Source organism: Muntiacus reevesi, chromosome 16, assembly GCF_963930625.1.
Source record: "Muntiacus reevesi chromosome 16, mMunRee1.1, whole genome shotgun sequence".
Lineage (NCBI taxonomy): Eukaryota > Metazoa > Chordata > Mammalia > Artiodactyla > Cervidae > Muntiacus > Muntiacus reevesi.
In genome coordinates, this window is record NC_089264.1 from 34,253,777 (window position 1) to 34,267,588 (window position 13,812).

At 39.6% G+C, this 13,812-nt stretch overlaps 1 protein-coding gene across 8 annotated transcripts in view; it reads left to right on the forward strand.

Annotated features, from left to right (window-relative positions):
- The window catches only part of FAM13A (family with sequence similarity 13 member A), a 298,485-nt gene that overhangs the window by 184,896 nt on the left and 99,777 nt on the right, over positions 1-13,812 (forward strand). Inside the window, exons 1-2 of one of the 8 annotated variants that reach the window (XM_065907143.1) lie at positions 10,966-11,455; positions 13,282-13,326. The exons of 5 other annotated variants lie outside the window; for them this stretch is intronic. In XM_065907143.1, coding sequence (XP_065763215.1) covers positions 11,427-11,455; positions 13,282-13,326 — 74 coding nt within the window. In that variant the 5' untranslated portion in view covers positions 10,966-11,426. Of the gene's footprint in view, positions 1-10,965; positions 11,456-13,281; positions 13,327-13,812 lie in introns of those variants that run through there. 2 more of the 8 variants (XM_065907145.1, XM_065907144.1) reach the window with 2 other exon arrangements.

The following is a 13,812-nucleotide window of genomic DNA, read 5'->3' on the forward strand; positions in this document are numbered from 1 at the left end:
TTTATATTATTTTTTCTCTATTTTCTAAATTTTCTGTGTGAGTATAGATTATATAATTTGCAACAAGAAATAATGCCTGTTGTATTTTAAATAAAGGATGACAAATGTTTCAAGAGAGATATAGTAATTGTTAGATTTTAGAGAAATCATATAGAGCTACAACTGAAGTGACTCTGGACTTAACAACTATGGCTTCACTCATTTAAGAGGATAAAATCCCTTGAGTGGTGGAATTGGAAAGAGCAGTGATGAGAAGCCCACACAGGCTGAGTTTTATTTGGATGAGTGGATATGGGTTCAGAAGGGGGATATCAGGCTAAGAGAAATGCCTGAACAGGAACAAATGAACAGCAGAGCATATCTGTGGCCATGTGCAGTTCAGCCAACATGGACCCGCCATTCATGTGAAGGAGAGGGTAATAATAATATATGTGGATATGGAAAAGCAGAAGGGCCCTGTTGTGTGTGTGAATCAGTTCAGTTCAGTCCACAGTTGTGTCTGACTCTTTGCAACTCCATGAACTGCAGCACACCAGGCTTCCCTGTCCAACACCAACTCCCAGAGCTTGCTCAAACTCATGTCCATCGAGTCAGTGATGCCATCCAACCATCTCATCCTTGTCATACCCTTTTGCTCCTGCTTTCAATCTTTTCAGGCATTGGGGTCTTTTCAAATGAGTCAGTTCTTTGCATCAGGTGGCCAAAGTATTGGAATTTCAGCTTCAGCATCAGTCCTTCCAATGAATATTCAGGACTGATTTCCTTTAGGATTGATTGGTTTGATTTCCTTGCAGTCCAAGGGACTCTCAAGAGTCTTCTCCAACACCACAGTTCAAAGGAAAGCATCAGTTCTTCGGCACTCAGCCTTCTTTATGGTCCAACTCTCACATCCATACGTGACTTCTGGAAAAACCACACCTTTGACTAGACGGACTTTTGTCAGCAAAGTAATGTCTCTGCTTTTTAATATGCTGTCTAGGTTGGTCAAAGCTTTTCTTCCAAGGAGCAAGCATCTTTTAATTTCATGGCTGCAGTCACCATCTACAGTGATGTTGGAGCCCCAAAAAATAAAGTCTCTCACTGTTTCCATTGTTTCCCCCTCTATTTGCTGTGAAGTAATGGGACCAGATGCCATGATCTTCGTTTTTTGAATGTTGAGTTTTAAGTCAGCTTTTTCATTCTCTTCTTTCACTTTCAGGACTTCCCTGGTGGCTCAGATGGTAAAGCGTCTGCCTGCAATATAGAGACCCAGGTTCGATTGCTGGGTCAGGAAGATCCCCTGGAGAAGGAAATGGCAACCCACTCCAGTACCCTTGGCTTGGAAAATTCCATGGATGGAGGAGCCTCGTAGGCTACAGTCCATGGGGTCGCAAAGAGTCGGACACAATTGAGCAACTTCACTTTCATCAAGAGGCTCTTTAGTTCCTCTTTCCTTTCTGCCATAAGGGTGGTGTCATCTGCTTATCTGAAGTTATTGATATTTCTCCCAGCATTTTGATTCCAGTTTGTGCTTCATCCAGTCTGGCATTTCGCGTGATATACTCTGCATATCAGTTAAATAAGCAGGGTGAAAATATATGGCCTTGACGTACTCCTTTCCCAATTTGGAACCAGGCCGTTGTTCCATGTCTGGTTCTAACTGTTGCTTATTGACCTGCATACAGATTTCTCAGGAGGCAGGTAAGGTGGTCTGGTATTCCCATCTCTTGAAGAATTTTCCAGTTTGTGCGTGTGAGTAGAATTTCAGTTTTACTTTGTTAAGCTATGAAAAGCAATTAAAACTTTTTTATATTACAGTAGTGTTTTGGGAAGATCAGTTCTGTGTAATCTGTATTTATCCTGGAAAAGACCCAAATCCATACCCTGCTGTGAAAGCTATCACCCAGAGGCTCTGTGTGTGTGTTTGTGTCTTCAGGCAGTCAGTGTGTCTGACTCTTTGCAGCCCCATAGCCTATAGCCTACCAGGCTCCTCTGTCCATGGGATTTTACAGGCGAGAATTCTGGAGCAGGTTGCCATTTCCTACTCCACTGGATTTTCCCAACCCAAGGGATTGAACAGGATTGAACCTGTGTCTCTGGCAGCTCCTGCACTGCAAGGCAGATTCTTTACTACTAGCACCACCTGGGGAGCCCCCATTCAGAAATTAAGTAATAAACATTTTAACTATGGGGAAGGGTAAGGAACACTGAAAAGAACAGGTGATGGTAGTGAGCTCACAAAAATTAGAGGAGGCAATATTATCTCATTTAAGCTTCTCTTTGTAACAGAGTATCCATTCGGTTATCATTTGGTTTGGCCAAACTCTACCATTTATCTGTGTCATATAGAGTGATTTGAAGTCTAGGCTAATATTTCTGGAGGTACTCATATTTGTCCAAGCATATTTTACTATGTTGTTTCCAGACTTTTCAAATTGGATTATTTTGCAATTTAGAGTTGTCTTCCTCAAGCAACATTTTGGAAACTTATTATGGAATTAGAACTCACTTTTCAATGCACTTTTTTAAAATAATGAATTAACTGCATTGCCTATTTGGAGGAGACCGTTGCTTTTATTAATGTTATAGTATTTATTTGTAGGTCCTAATTTATTTGAAATGTCTTTGTCCGACTCTATATCTCCTTACTAAAATTCAATGAGGAAAAAGTTTTCGATTCATTTATGAATTCTAATAATGCTCTACACATGAATAGCACTAGAAAAAGAAGATATGTATGCAGTTATTTAATGCAGTGGGTCAGTTCTCTGAAGTGTTGAATTTAAAATAATTTTTAAAAATCAGATCCTTTAAAATGCTCTAGGGATGTTGACACTTTAGGGCACCACTACTGTGATTTTTTTTTTTAACTTTTTTATTGAAGTATGGTTGATTTACAGTGTTATACAGTTCAAGTGTACAATATAGCGATTCACATCTTTGTAGATTGTTCTCCATTTAAAGTTATTGTAAAATAGTGGCTATATTCCCTGTGCTGTATAATATTTCCTTATAACTTATTTTATTCATAACAGTTTGTACCTCTTAATCCCCTACTCCTATTATGCCCTTCCCCCCTTTTCTCTCCCCACAGGTAACCACTAATTTGTTCTCTGTATCTGTGAGTCTGTTTCTCTTTTGTTATATTAATTTGCTTTATTTGTGTGATTTTTTTTAATGTAACCTATTATTGGTAGTACAAATGATCACTATTTCCTCTTATTTTCTTTCTTAATATTTCACTTATTCATTCATTAATTGCTTGAAAGCAAAGCATCCTACTTTATGATAAAATAAATTAGTTTTACCATCTAGTCTATTGCCATTGAGAGGTTTTGCGCTCATGCTCAGTATTTTATGTCTCAGAAAGATGAAGAGTTTATGTCTGAGGGATACAGAATCAGCAGTGATTACCAATCAGTTACTGTATCACAGTAAATAATTTTGGCATTTCTCAAAGGGAGCCCCGCTGAAGTCTGCTTCTCCTCTGCAGGAAATATCATTTAACAGGGTGAAAGGTCACTGGGACAGTCTCAGGCAGCTGATCTCAGGTGTGGTAGCAGCTGTTGTGTGGGGCATGACTTATTTTGTGAGAACAGAAACGCTATTATCTGGGCTCCCAAGGGAGATTTGGAGAAAGTCATGCCCAGGGAGTCCCATTCCAGGAAAATGTGCTCAAGCACTTATTTATTGGCAGTGGTCACTAACTGAGATTCCATCTGGCAAAAATGTGGATTTTTCCCTGTCCCAGAAAGTTGGAGAACAATTATGTAAGTTGTTTCAAAGAATTTATTTTTAACCACTTTTTATGAAGCGATTGCAGTCCCTCTGTTGTTAGAAGAAATTCACTTTTTTTAAGAAGAAATAGAGCTTCTGTATGAATTTTTATGTAACAGTGTATTTATGTACCGTAGATTGCAATTGTCTTTTTTCTTTTTGTTAATTTTTATTTTTATACAATTTTAATGATTGTACTCCATTTTTAGTTTTTATGCAATATTGGCTATATTCCCCATGAGTAGGTACTGTAATTACTTGTCCTTTGATTTGACAGTCTTTCTGGTGACAGTTTTGATGCTTGTATTGGGAATGCTGGAACCAGTTCGTGAAGTCAAGGTGTCACCGGGGTGGAAAGGGGAACCCTCAGTGATGCCTCTCCAGCTCTGGAGGCCTTTCAGCTTTGCCTCACTGTTTGCAACCTTGTCCTCTACCCCCTGGCAGCTCTACAGGAGTCTAAAACCCGAATAAGTGAACTGTGTGCCACTGTAGGCTCTACCAAGGCCAGTCAGGTGTGTTTTAATGAAATAACTCCATACAGCATTTTAAAAGCAAGATCTATCATTAGAATTAAAAAGGTGTGTCTTTGGAAAAGGGTGCTTCCCCTGTGGCTCTGTAGTAAAGAATCTGCCTGCAATGCAGGAGACGAGGGTTTGATCCTTGGGTCAGGAAGATCCCCTGGAAGAGGAAATGGTGACCCACTTCAGTATTCTTGCCTGGAGAATTCCATGGACAGAGAAGCCTGACTGGCTATAGCCCATAGGGCTGCAAAGAGTCAGACACAACTGAAGTGACTTAGCGTGCAGCTTGTCTTTGAAAAAACATTTACATAATTTCTATCCCCATGGGATTTTTTTCCAGCAATCTGTAATTATATACTAAACAATTCTAATAAGTAATGAAATATTTTAATTATGTTGATTTTATTAATTATTTTTATTTGGGCCTTAAGTAAAGCAAGCATCTTTGTCTCTGCTGTAACTAAAGAAAAGTAGTTTACCTAACTAGAAATTCCTTATTCCTATTAGCATGAACCTGTTTTAAATGTCACTGTTTTGCTTTCTAAAATAAATCTTTTATGAGGCTTTATAATCATTCTTCAAGTTAAGAAATGCTGTAGTTTTTAAAAATAAAAACAATTGATAGCCTACCTGTCATTTCCATGTATTGATTTCTTAGAGGAATACAATTAAGAACACAATTTAAAGCTTGATTCTCCATCTTTTTTGTTTCTTCCTCTTCCCCTCAACACCCCATGCCAACCATTTCCTTTACCTACTGCAACACAGCTGTCTTCTATCATTACACACACACACACACACACACACACACACACTCACACTCTCATACCCTGTTGACTCAGAGTAGCAAAAGAGGTTTGTTCTGCTCCACTGTCTGTCTTTGGTTCCGACAGCCATTATTAGACTGTATGGTGTTATTGCTTAGTGCAACTCTTTTGTGACCCCAGGGACTGTAGCCCTCCAGGCTCCGCTGTCCATGGGATTTCCCAGGCAAAAATACTGGAGTAGGTTGCTATTTCCTTCTGCAAGGGATCTTCCTGACTCAGGGATTGAACCTGCGTCTCCTGCATTGCAGGAGGATTCTTTACTATGAGCCACATGGGAAGCCCTTATTTAATATATTTGCACTCATCTAAATATAAAATTCAGACCAAAAGAAAGGATTCTTTCTTTCCTGTAGTGGGTTGATAATGTGTGTTATTTATGAGTAAATATAATGCTTTATCATCTTTAAAAGCTTTCATATCATGGAAATGCTGTGGCATTCAGATGCCAGCTTCATGTCAGCCACTTACTATCTGTGTGCTGAAGATAACTTCTTCATTTCCACATCTATTAAAATGAACACAGCATAACTTCCCAGTACAGGCTGACTGCCTTCATGTACCACCCCTTCAGTTTCTTCTCCCTCCTCGCCTTTATTTTTGACATTGGCTGTGGTGGATAATGATCCTATCTGCTGATGAGCCCTGGACTTCACTAGTGTTCTCACCCCCATTGCTGGAGAGCGAGTTTAGTCAGAATCCTGTGTAGTGGTACCAGGGTATCTAAATTAGATGTTCCCTAAAAATCCTGGCTTCATAATTACAAAAAGTCCTGTCAGATTTAGTCATTGCCATTTATAAATACTATACGAGCATCTTGTGGAAGGTTTTGCTCCTTAGTGCAATTTATAAAGATTGATAAAAATAAGAGGAAGAAACCTTGCCTGAGAAGCACTTTCTTACCAAACCTGTAAGAGAGAAATTATTTCAACATATTTTTTCTTAGGAAACAAATCAATCTGATGTTAAAACAACATACGAAAACAAAATAATGTGGCCAAGAAATGTTCTCAGTTCTTCAGTTGCTTCAAGTTGATGTTGAAATTAAAACAAATGAAGCCACATCATTTTTGGAGCAGTTTTTGCTCTTGATATCACAAGTGCAAACAAACCTATTGCCAAACACTTGGAATCTGCTGAAGAAGTTATGTAAGAAAATTAGAAGTCTGCAAGCCAGCTGAAGTGTAGAAAAGGAAATAGACAGCCTGGGAGAGACTGGGTAATGTAAAGTGCTTAAAAGATTCTGAAAGTTTTGGAAAGAATCTTACTTTGTGCATCTCTGCGATTGCACATCAGTGTATAACCCCAGTAGTTTATTTCTTTAACTAGTTATTAGCTATTATTATCCTTCATTTGAATCTAAAAGAGGCATCTACTTTATCTCTGATGTAAACCAAGAGAAGGGAATGGCTAACCACTCCAGTATTCTTGCCCAGAGAATTTCATGGACAGAGGAGCCTGGCAGGCTACAGTCCATTGGGTTGCAAAGAGTCAGACATGACTGAGTGACTTACAAAAACAAACAAAAAACCTAAAATAGGAAATGTTTAAAACGTAGGTAGAAACATTGCTTGATAAGTGAAAATCTAATCAAAGGAGTTATGCTCAGAATCTGAAGAGAGATTGATATATTAGTTCATTCATTCAGCACTGTTGGATGTCTCTTCTCTGTAATGGCTGCAAGAAAAATACAATTCTTACCTGGAGAACTTTTTTTCCAATAGGGATAAAATATTTAAATTCAAATATTAATGAAACATTGTGGTGGGCAAAAATATAAATATCATAAGAGATGCAAAGGGCTGTATGAGTTAAAATGGGTAAGAGATTTGTTTCATCTGGCCTAATTCTGAGAGTGCACAGAATTTTGCCAGGAGAAAATGGCATGGGAAAATAGTCTAGACAAAGGGTAAATGTTTGGTGTAGGTAAATTCAGAGCAGATTTGAAAATGGTGTCCAGGTAAATCTGGATTGGGTTCCTTAGGCGATATAAGCAGCTGATCTGGAGGAGAATATTGAAGTTAATAAGCAGTCTTAATCATCATATTGAAAGAACTGGGGTTCATTTAAGAGGTAGTGGGAGTTCCTAAAGCTTTTGAGAAGAGCAGTGAATATCCAGTTCACAACCACAGTAGGAAATTCACTCTAATAGTGAAATGTATTCACTGGAGATAGAATGAATGGAGGCAAAAAGATCATCTTGAAGGTTATCATGATACTGCAGATGACCAAGACACACTGAGTAAAGAGACATGACGGAACAATCAACAGATTTGCTTAAGGAGAGGAAAGGGAGGAGTAAAGATGACTCATGCTTTGAGTCTGATTCATAGAGAGAACCATAACATCATTAACAAGAGGGGCCAGGAGGAGGAGAATTTGGGGAATCAGATAATATGAAGCTTTGAATGTGTTGATTAGGGTGATAATACTAATAATTATTGAGCACTTATTTGCCAGGAACTATTTTACGTGTTTTATATGCATGATCTCATTTATTCCTCAGAGCAACTTCAGAGCTTTTAAACAGCTTGCCCGAGTTTATGCTGCCTGTCTGTGGTAGAGCTGGAATCCAATCCCTAGGAGCGTAATTCCAGAGTACACTTTATTAAACTCTAATGGAGTGCCTGTATTGAAAGATGTGTGGCTGGAAGATGAGGTGGAAAGGGTGTAAGAGAGGAGGGAAGAGAGATGAAATAAAAGGAGGATGGAATAATCAGGACGCTTGGAGAATGCCCAGGAAAGATCACAGAGAACCAAAAACTTTCAGAAAACTGAAGGTGGGGGTTTCTTTAAAAGTTAAGAGGAGAAAGAGATCTAAGACAAGGCATTTAGATTTAGTGACCAAAAGAGCACTGGTGGCTTCAAAAGCAGTTTCAGAAATGTGGTGAAGTCTGAAGTACATCGGTGTGCAGAGAGGAGGAATTTCTGGGGAAGTGGGAGGAGCAGAAGTAGGCTTTGGGCAGCCTGTCAGTGGGAAGGGGAGGGAAATGTCACTGCATCGCCAGAGGGTAGGAATGCTGAGGAAAAGCTTTCAAGGCTGGGGGCACTTACTAGGTGCCTGTCGGATTGGGGACAGACTTAAGATGGGGGAGAAAATGATAAGATTCAATGCACGGATAAGAAGTTTGCCTGTGGGTGTGGATGTGTTCCCCGAGACTAGGAAGAAGTCAAAAAGAACCAAGCAAGGGGCGTGTGTGTGTGTGTGTGTGTGTGTGTGTGTGTGTGTGTGTGTGTGTGTTAGGTGTTGCTGGTGGTACTTCAACACTTAATGCAAAGGAGACCAAAGGAATTAACTCACATTTGATGATCTTGACTTTCTTCGAAAATTTAGGAAGCAAAGTAATTAGTGACATAAGAGAGGTTCAGATTTGTAGTATTGGAAATCAGCAGCAGTTTCTTTGGGAATGCCGTCAGAAATCAAAGACATCTACCAGCTTGACACATAGTACTGAGGTTCAGGCCGAGATTAAATAGGACTTTTTAATCTACCCAGTTGCCGGGGTTCTGTGACTTTTCTTTTGCAATGTTTAGCAGCCTGGCAGTAGGTCAACCAGCTGGCAGGATGTATGCAAGGTGAAGAAGCAGAGGATGCTAGTGAACCTGTTTTGGAAAAACTAAATACTAAGGAAAGCCAGCAATGCATTTTTTTTTTAAAGCTGTGTGCTTGTCGGTTTGGGTGCGGGTTATCCTCCGAGGACGTGGACAAACAGTTGGAGGTGGATAGAGAGCTCAGGAGGAGGAGGAGGCATGGGGAGGCAGCGGTGTGCTGGTTATGAGAGGTGCACCTTGTAGGGCTTGTGGAGGAAATGTGGTCCGGGATGCATGTTTGAGAAACTGGCACTGGCAGGGTTCAGAGAGTGGCGCTTCTGCTCCCTGACAATGGAGAATTGACATGAGGGCGTGGGACATGGAGTAATAAAGCTATTCCAGTGATCCAGGACTCTGGGTGTGGTTTGAGAGGAGGAGCTGTGGTCCAAGTATAAATTTTAAAAAGATCTAATCATGCCCTGAAAATCAACCAAAAGTGAAAAAGGAGGAATTGTTATAAATAAACAATAGAGACTTGAAAAGGCAGGTAATTACTGAGTTATAGTGCTAGCTGATTTTCAGAAATGACCACTGGCATCTCACTAGTAATATGGCATATTAGGGGGATGTTGACAGGAAGATTGAATGATCAGGAAATGTATGTGGAATCAGATGTTAAAATTTGAATGTTCCTATTTAGCATTTTACATCTAGTATGTATTGAATGTAAATTATTACATGATTTAACATATTTTTTGTAATGCTGGGTCCTTTATTATTGGTCTCATGTCTGTGTTAGCCATACAGTATTGATATGTTCATAAAGTTAAAAGAGAAGATATTGTTTCTATTCCTTGAATTTTAACTATTTCTAAAAATATGTTATCCTGTGAAATATTTTAAAAGCTCATGTAGAGGAGACTAAACACTATGGTACACAGTAGGGATCTGAAGCAGACCTGAGCAATCCTGAAACCAGTTTCTCTTCTGCCACTAACTTTCCAGGTGACCTTTCCAGATTGCTTCATTTTCTAGTACCAAGTTTACTCATCAGTGAAATGATACCATGATATGTAATAGTGATTTCCTATCTTCAGAAATGAAGTGTTAAGCAAGATGTAGAGATTCATTTTTGAAAGATAAAAAACAGGAAATACATAAAACAAGGTTATTGTTACTGGAGAACGATTAGAATTTCTAAGTCTAGAATCAAAACACTATACCGTTACCTTCAATTAAAAAAAAGTAAGCTCTGAATTTACTTTAAAACACTTGAAACTGCCATTGTTTTAAATGGCTGATTTTAGTTATTGATTCTATCATAATGTCTGAATATAAGTGTTAGGATGACTATTCCATCGTCATAAATATGATAGAGTATTTAGTCGGACAGTGAATGTTTTTATTAGTAGGTATAGCAAAGGAGAGTGGATGCTTACAGTAGGGCTTTGTGTTCTAAATTCAGAATTATGAGTGATCTGTAAGAAATCTGGGGAAAACTACAGGGGAGAAGGATACCTTTTTGGTCATACAAGCCCCCTCTGTTTCTCAATGTTGTGGACCCTGGCCGTCTGCCCTTGTACTAAAAGCAATGCTCTGGGCTTTGTTGTAACTCTTAGCAAGTCCTATGCTGTGAAGGAAAGCTTAATAAAATATATTTCTAGATTTGTTCTTGCAGTGTTTGAAACCTATGGATTAACAGTTATGTGCCTAAAACAACACATTAGCATTCCCCACTGAAGAGGAAAATAAGGGAAAGTTAGGTAACTAACAGGCATTTAGCAGCCGTAATGAGAAATTGATTTGGTAAAACCTGTAAAAAAAAAAAAAAAGAGAGAGAGAGAGATCAATAAATAACCAACCTACCAAAAATATGCTGGTGATATTCTCAGAGGAAAATGGGTATTTAAATAAGCACATTCAATTTTATAAGGATAAAATGCAGAAATAATAAGTTGAAACATTTCCATGGGAAATAGTCACATTGATCCCTTGAGACCCTGAGCAGGCAGTCTTAGGACGTGTGTTCTCCCCAGAAATGAGAGCTACGTGCCTTGGGAGATGTCACCAGTGACTAGTAGCCACCGCAATGTAAACACCAACAGGAAATAAATATGGGTAGGGCAGGGGTCTAGAAGAGTGCCTGCGTGCCTTCTAGGAGAGTATCACTCCTTTCAGTGTCAGTGGTTTGATTTTTTTCCTTTCTCTTTTTTAAGAAGAAAAGAGGACGCAGCTTATGCCTCCTGTCACAGAAACCTTCGGTTTCAGAGGCAGTGTCTTCCCTGGACAAATGGATTTCCTTGTTGGCAGTCTCAGTACTGAGCCGTCAAGGGACTCTGCCCTTGCCGCCGTTATTGGTTGTTCCCCAGACTGACAAGCCCGTCTGTGGAAGGGCTCCGAGGCAAGTTTCGAGTTAGCAGAATTAGGCAAGCCCGCTGAGGAGCCAGGGGAGGAGCAGCCGCCGCCGCAAAAGAAGCAGCGCCTTTAAGCCTTGCAGCAGCTGCTCCTCTGATTGGCTGGGGGGTTCAGCTGCTTCCCTGGAACAAAGGTCAAAGTGGACTGCAGTGGAAATGTAAGAGAGGCAGCGATCGAGTAGCACTGCTTGGAGGAGTTTGGAGGCAGAGAGCAGCGGGACACTGGCAGACTGCAGAGCAAGCTGCTTCTCCGGCGGAGAGCTGCAACCTCCCGCCCCCAGCCTGGCCCAGCCGCTGTGAGCAGCCGGTCCCCGCACAGACGCCCCCACTAGGCGCGGAAGAGACAGTTGTGAGGGTCCCTTGCCAATTTCCAGACAAGGATGGCTTGTGAAATCATGCCTCTGCAAAGGTAGTATTCTTTCCTATTTGGGGTTTTTCTTCCGTATTTTCTGAGTGGTATAAAACTATGTAACTTTGCCAACACTTGGCATCTTTCAGTAATCTGCTGCAAACTCAAGACCAGAAAAATGTAAACATATTGCTTCTTATGCTGACACTTATGCCCAACTTCTTATCTTCCTCACTGTTCGGTGAAGAAGAATTAAATATAAGAAAATAGCTTTGACATCTGAAGAAAAACAGAAACTGAAGAATATATTGAGCAGGTTTAAAATAAAACTGAATTAGAAACTGAATGAGTTTCTAAGTGATGTTGTGAAGCTGCTGCTGCTAAGTCATGTCAGTTGTGTCCTACTCGGCGCGACCCCATAGGTGGCAGCCCACCAGGCTCCCGGCCCTGGGATTCTCCAGGCAAGAATACTGGAGTGGGTTACCATTTCCGCCCTGAGCTCTAATCTTATTTTGAAGGATGGCGACAGGGGAAAGACATTTTAGAAATGCATTTTAGGAGCCCTCTGCATTGAGTTTTATATCCAGACAAGGATTTTCTATCAATAAGTACTTTATAATACATGGACATAGTTGCTAAGGATATTATTTCCCCATGAATAATTCTAGATAGGTTTATTACACAGATGACACCTTCAAACAAACAAACCAAACTGCTCTGTAAGAATGATTGAGCACAAGGCTCTGTTTTCTTCATTAATGATTGTAATATAGATTGGGGGGTGGGGTGGAGGAGTTATACTTAAACAGAGAAAAGTAGGTTTAAACAAAGGGCATGTCAGAAAGATCACTGCTGGTAAATTAAGTGAATAAGGTGTCCTGGAATGTTGAAGCTGGAAGTCACCTCCGAGGTGACGGAGTCCAGCTCTTCAGTTTCCCAACGGGAAAACGAGGCTTGGAGTAGGTCCTCAGTTGCCCAAGTTCATGTTTTAGGATTTTTAGGATTTCTTTTGCCAATCATGTTATTCTGTTTCAGCTACAACTGCTACATACAATGGTATTTGATTCTATGTAAATGCTTCCTCCAAGAAAACTTTAGAGAGTTTTATTAATGGAAGTGATTTTAAAAGTCATATGGTAAATATGGTTTATCCATAAGAGGAAAACCTAGACAAAAAATGAATTTCTTTTTTAAAAACCATTTACCAGACGGTCATATTGTAACATGAAAATAAGGTAAACTGAAGTTGAGTGTTCATTTGCAAAATGGTTCCTGCAGATGTACCCTGTGAGATAAAACGGTATAATTGTTTTTCTTTCACTGTAATGACAACTGCACTGTAATGGAACTTGATGCGGATATCCCTGGAATTCTTTTTCTAAAATTGATAACCCAAGGGAGCAGAAAGTGATCGATGGATAGATCTGAAATTTGTCTATATTAATTCAGTGGGAAGGGCCATGCATTTGGAACTTGGAAGAAAACTAAAAACTAATGTACACTTTTTGGACTCTTGATATGGTTTCCAACTTTAAAGCTGGGGGCCTACTTTTTCTTATAATGGTGTCAGTTCTTACATGTCTTAAGCACATCCTTTCTAGAACTGAACTCTAATAAACTGTACAATGATATAATAACTGTTAAGAGAATAGATCTGTATTCTGCTAAAATATTGTTTAGGGAGTTAAGTTGATGAAAGCTAAAATAGAATCCATGTAATTTCTTCCAAACTTATTAGTCCTTAGTCTTTATTAATTATTAGTCCTTATAAATAAACCTATGTAAGAGGAATAATGTGAATTTGCATTCAAGATTGCTGATCACTGTATTCACTGTCTCCCTATGTCTTCGGATTTAATTTGGTTACCTTGCAATCCTCACTTCAGCCTGTGCCTGCCTGTGATCAAACACCTCTTGAAGGCAAGGAATAGGTAGGCTTGTGTGGTTCTCTTTGTTAAGGAAAGTTAAGCGCTTATGCAGAAAGCTTTCTGGTTTCTACATGTAATTGCTTCTTCCAAGCCCAATTCAGTGTCTTTGGCTAAGGATTTCTGTGATCTCTAGTAGAGATGACTGTTGCCAGCCACCCCCACTCTTATCCTGCCTGGAGCAGAAAAGTTGCAGAGTCTTGCGTTGTGGGCTCAATGCATTGCTCCATTCTATTTAAGAACACTGAGGGGCTAGAAACTGAATTAACAGTGGATGAGGGAAAGAATAGCTTTAAATACCAGTTAAGAGAAACTCATGCTCACTCATGTTTGTATTGAGCAGAGAGTCTAGTGCTTCTCATACTTTAGATGCATAAGAATTACCTGGGGAACTTATTTTAAAATCAGTGTCTTTCTGCTCCTCTCTCTCCCTAGACTTACTGAATCTGAATCTGGTGTGACAGGGAAGTATCGACATTTTAACAAGCTTCC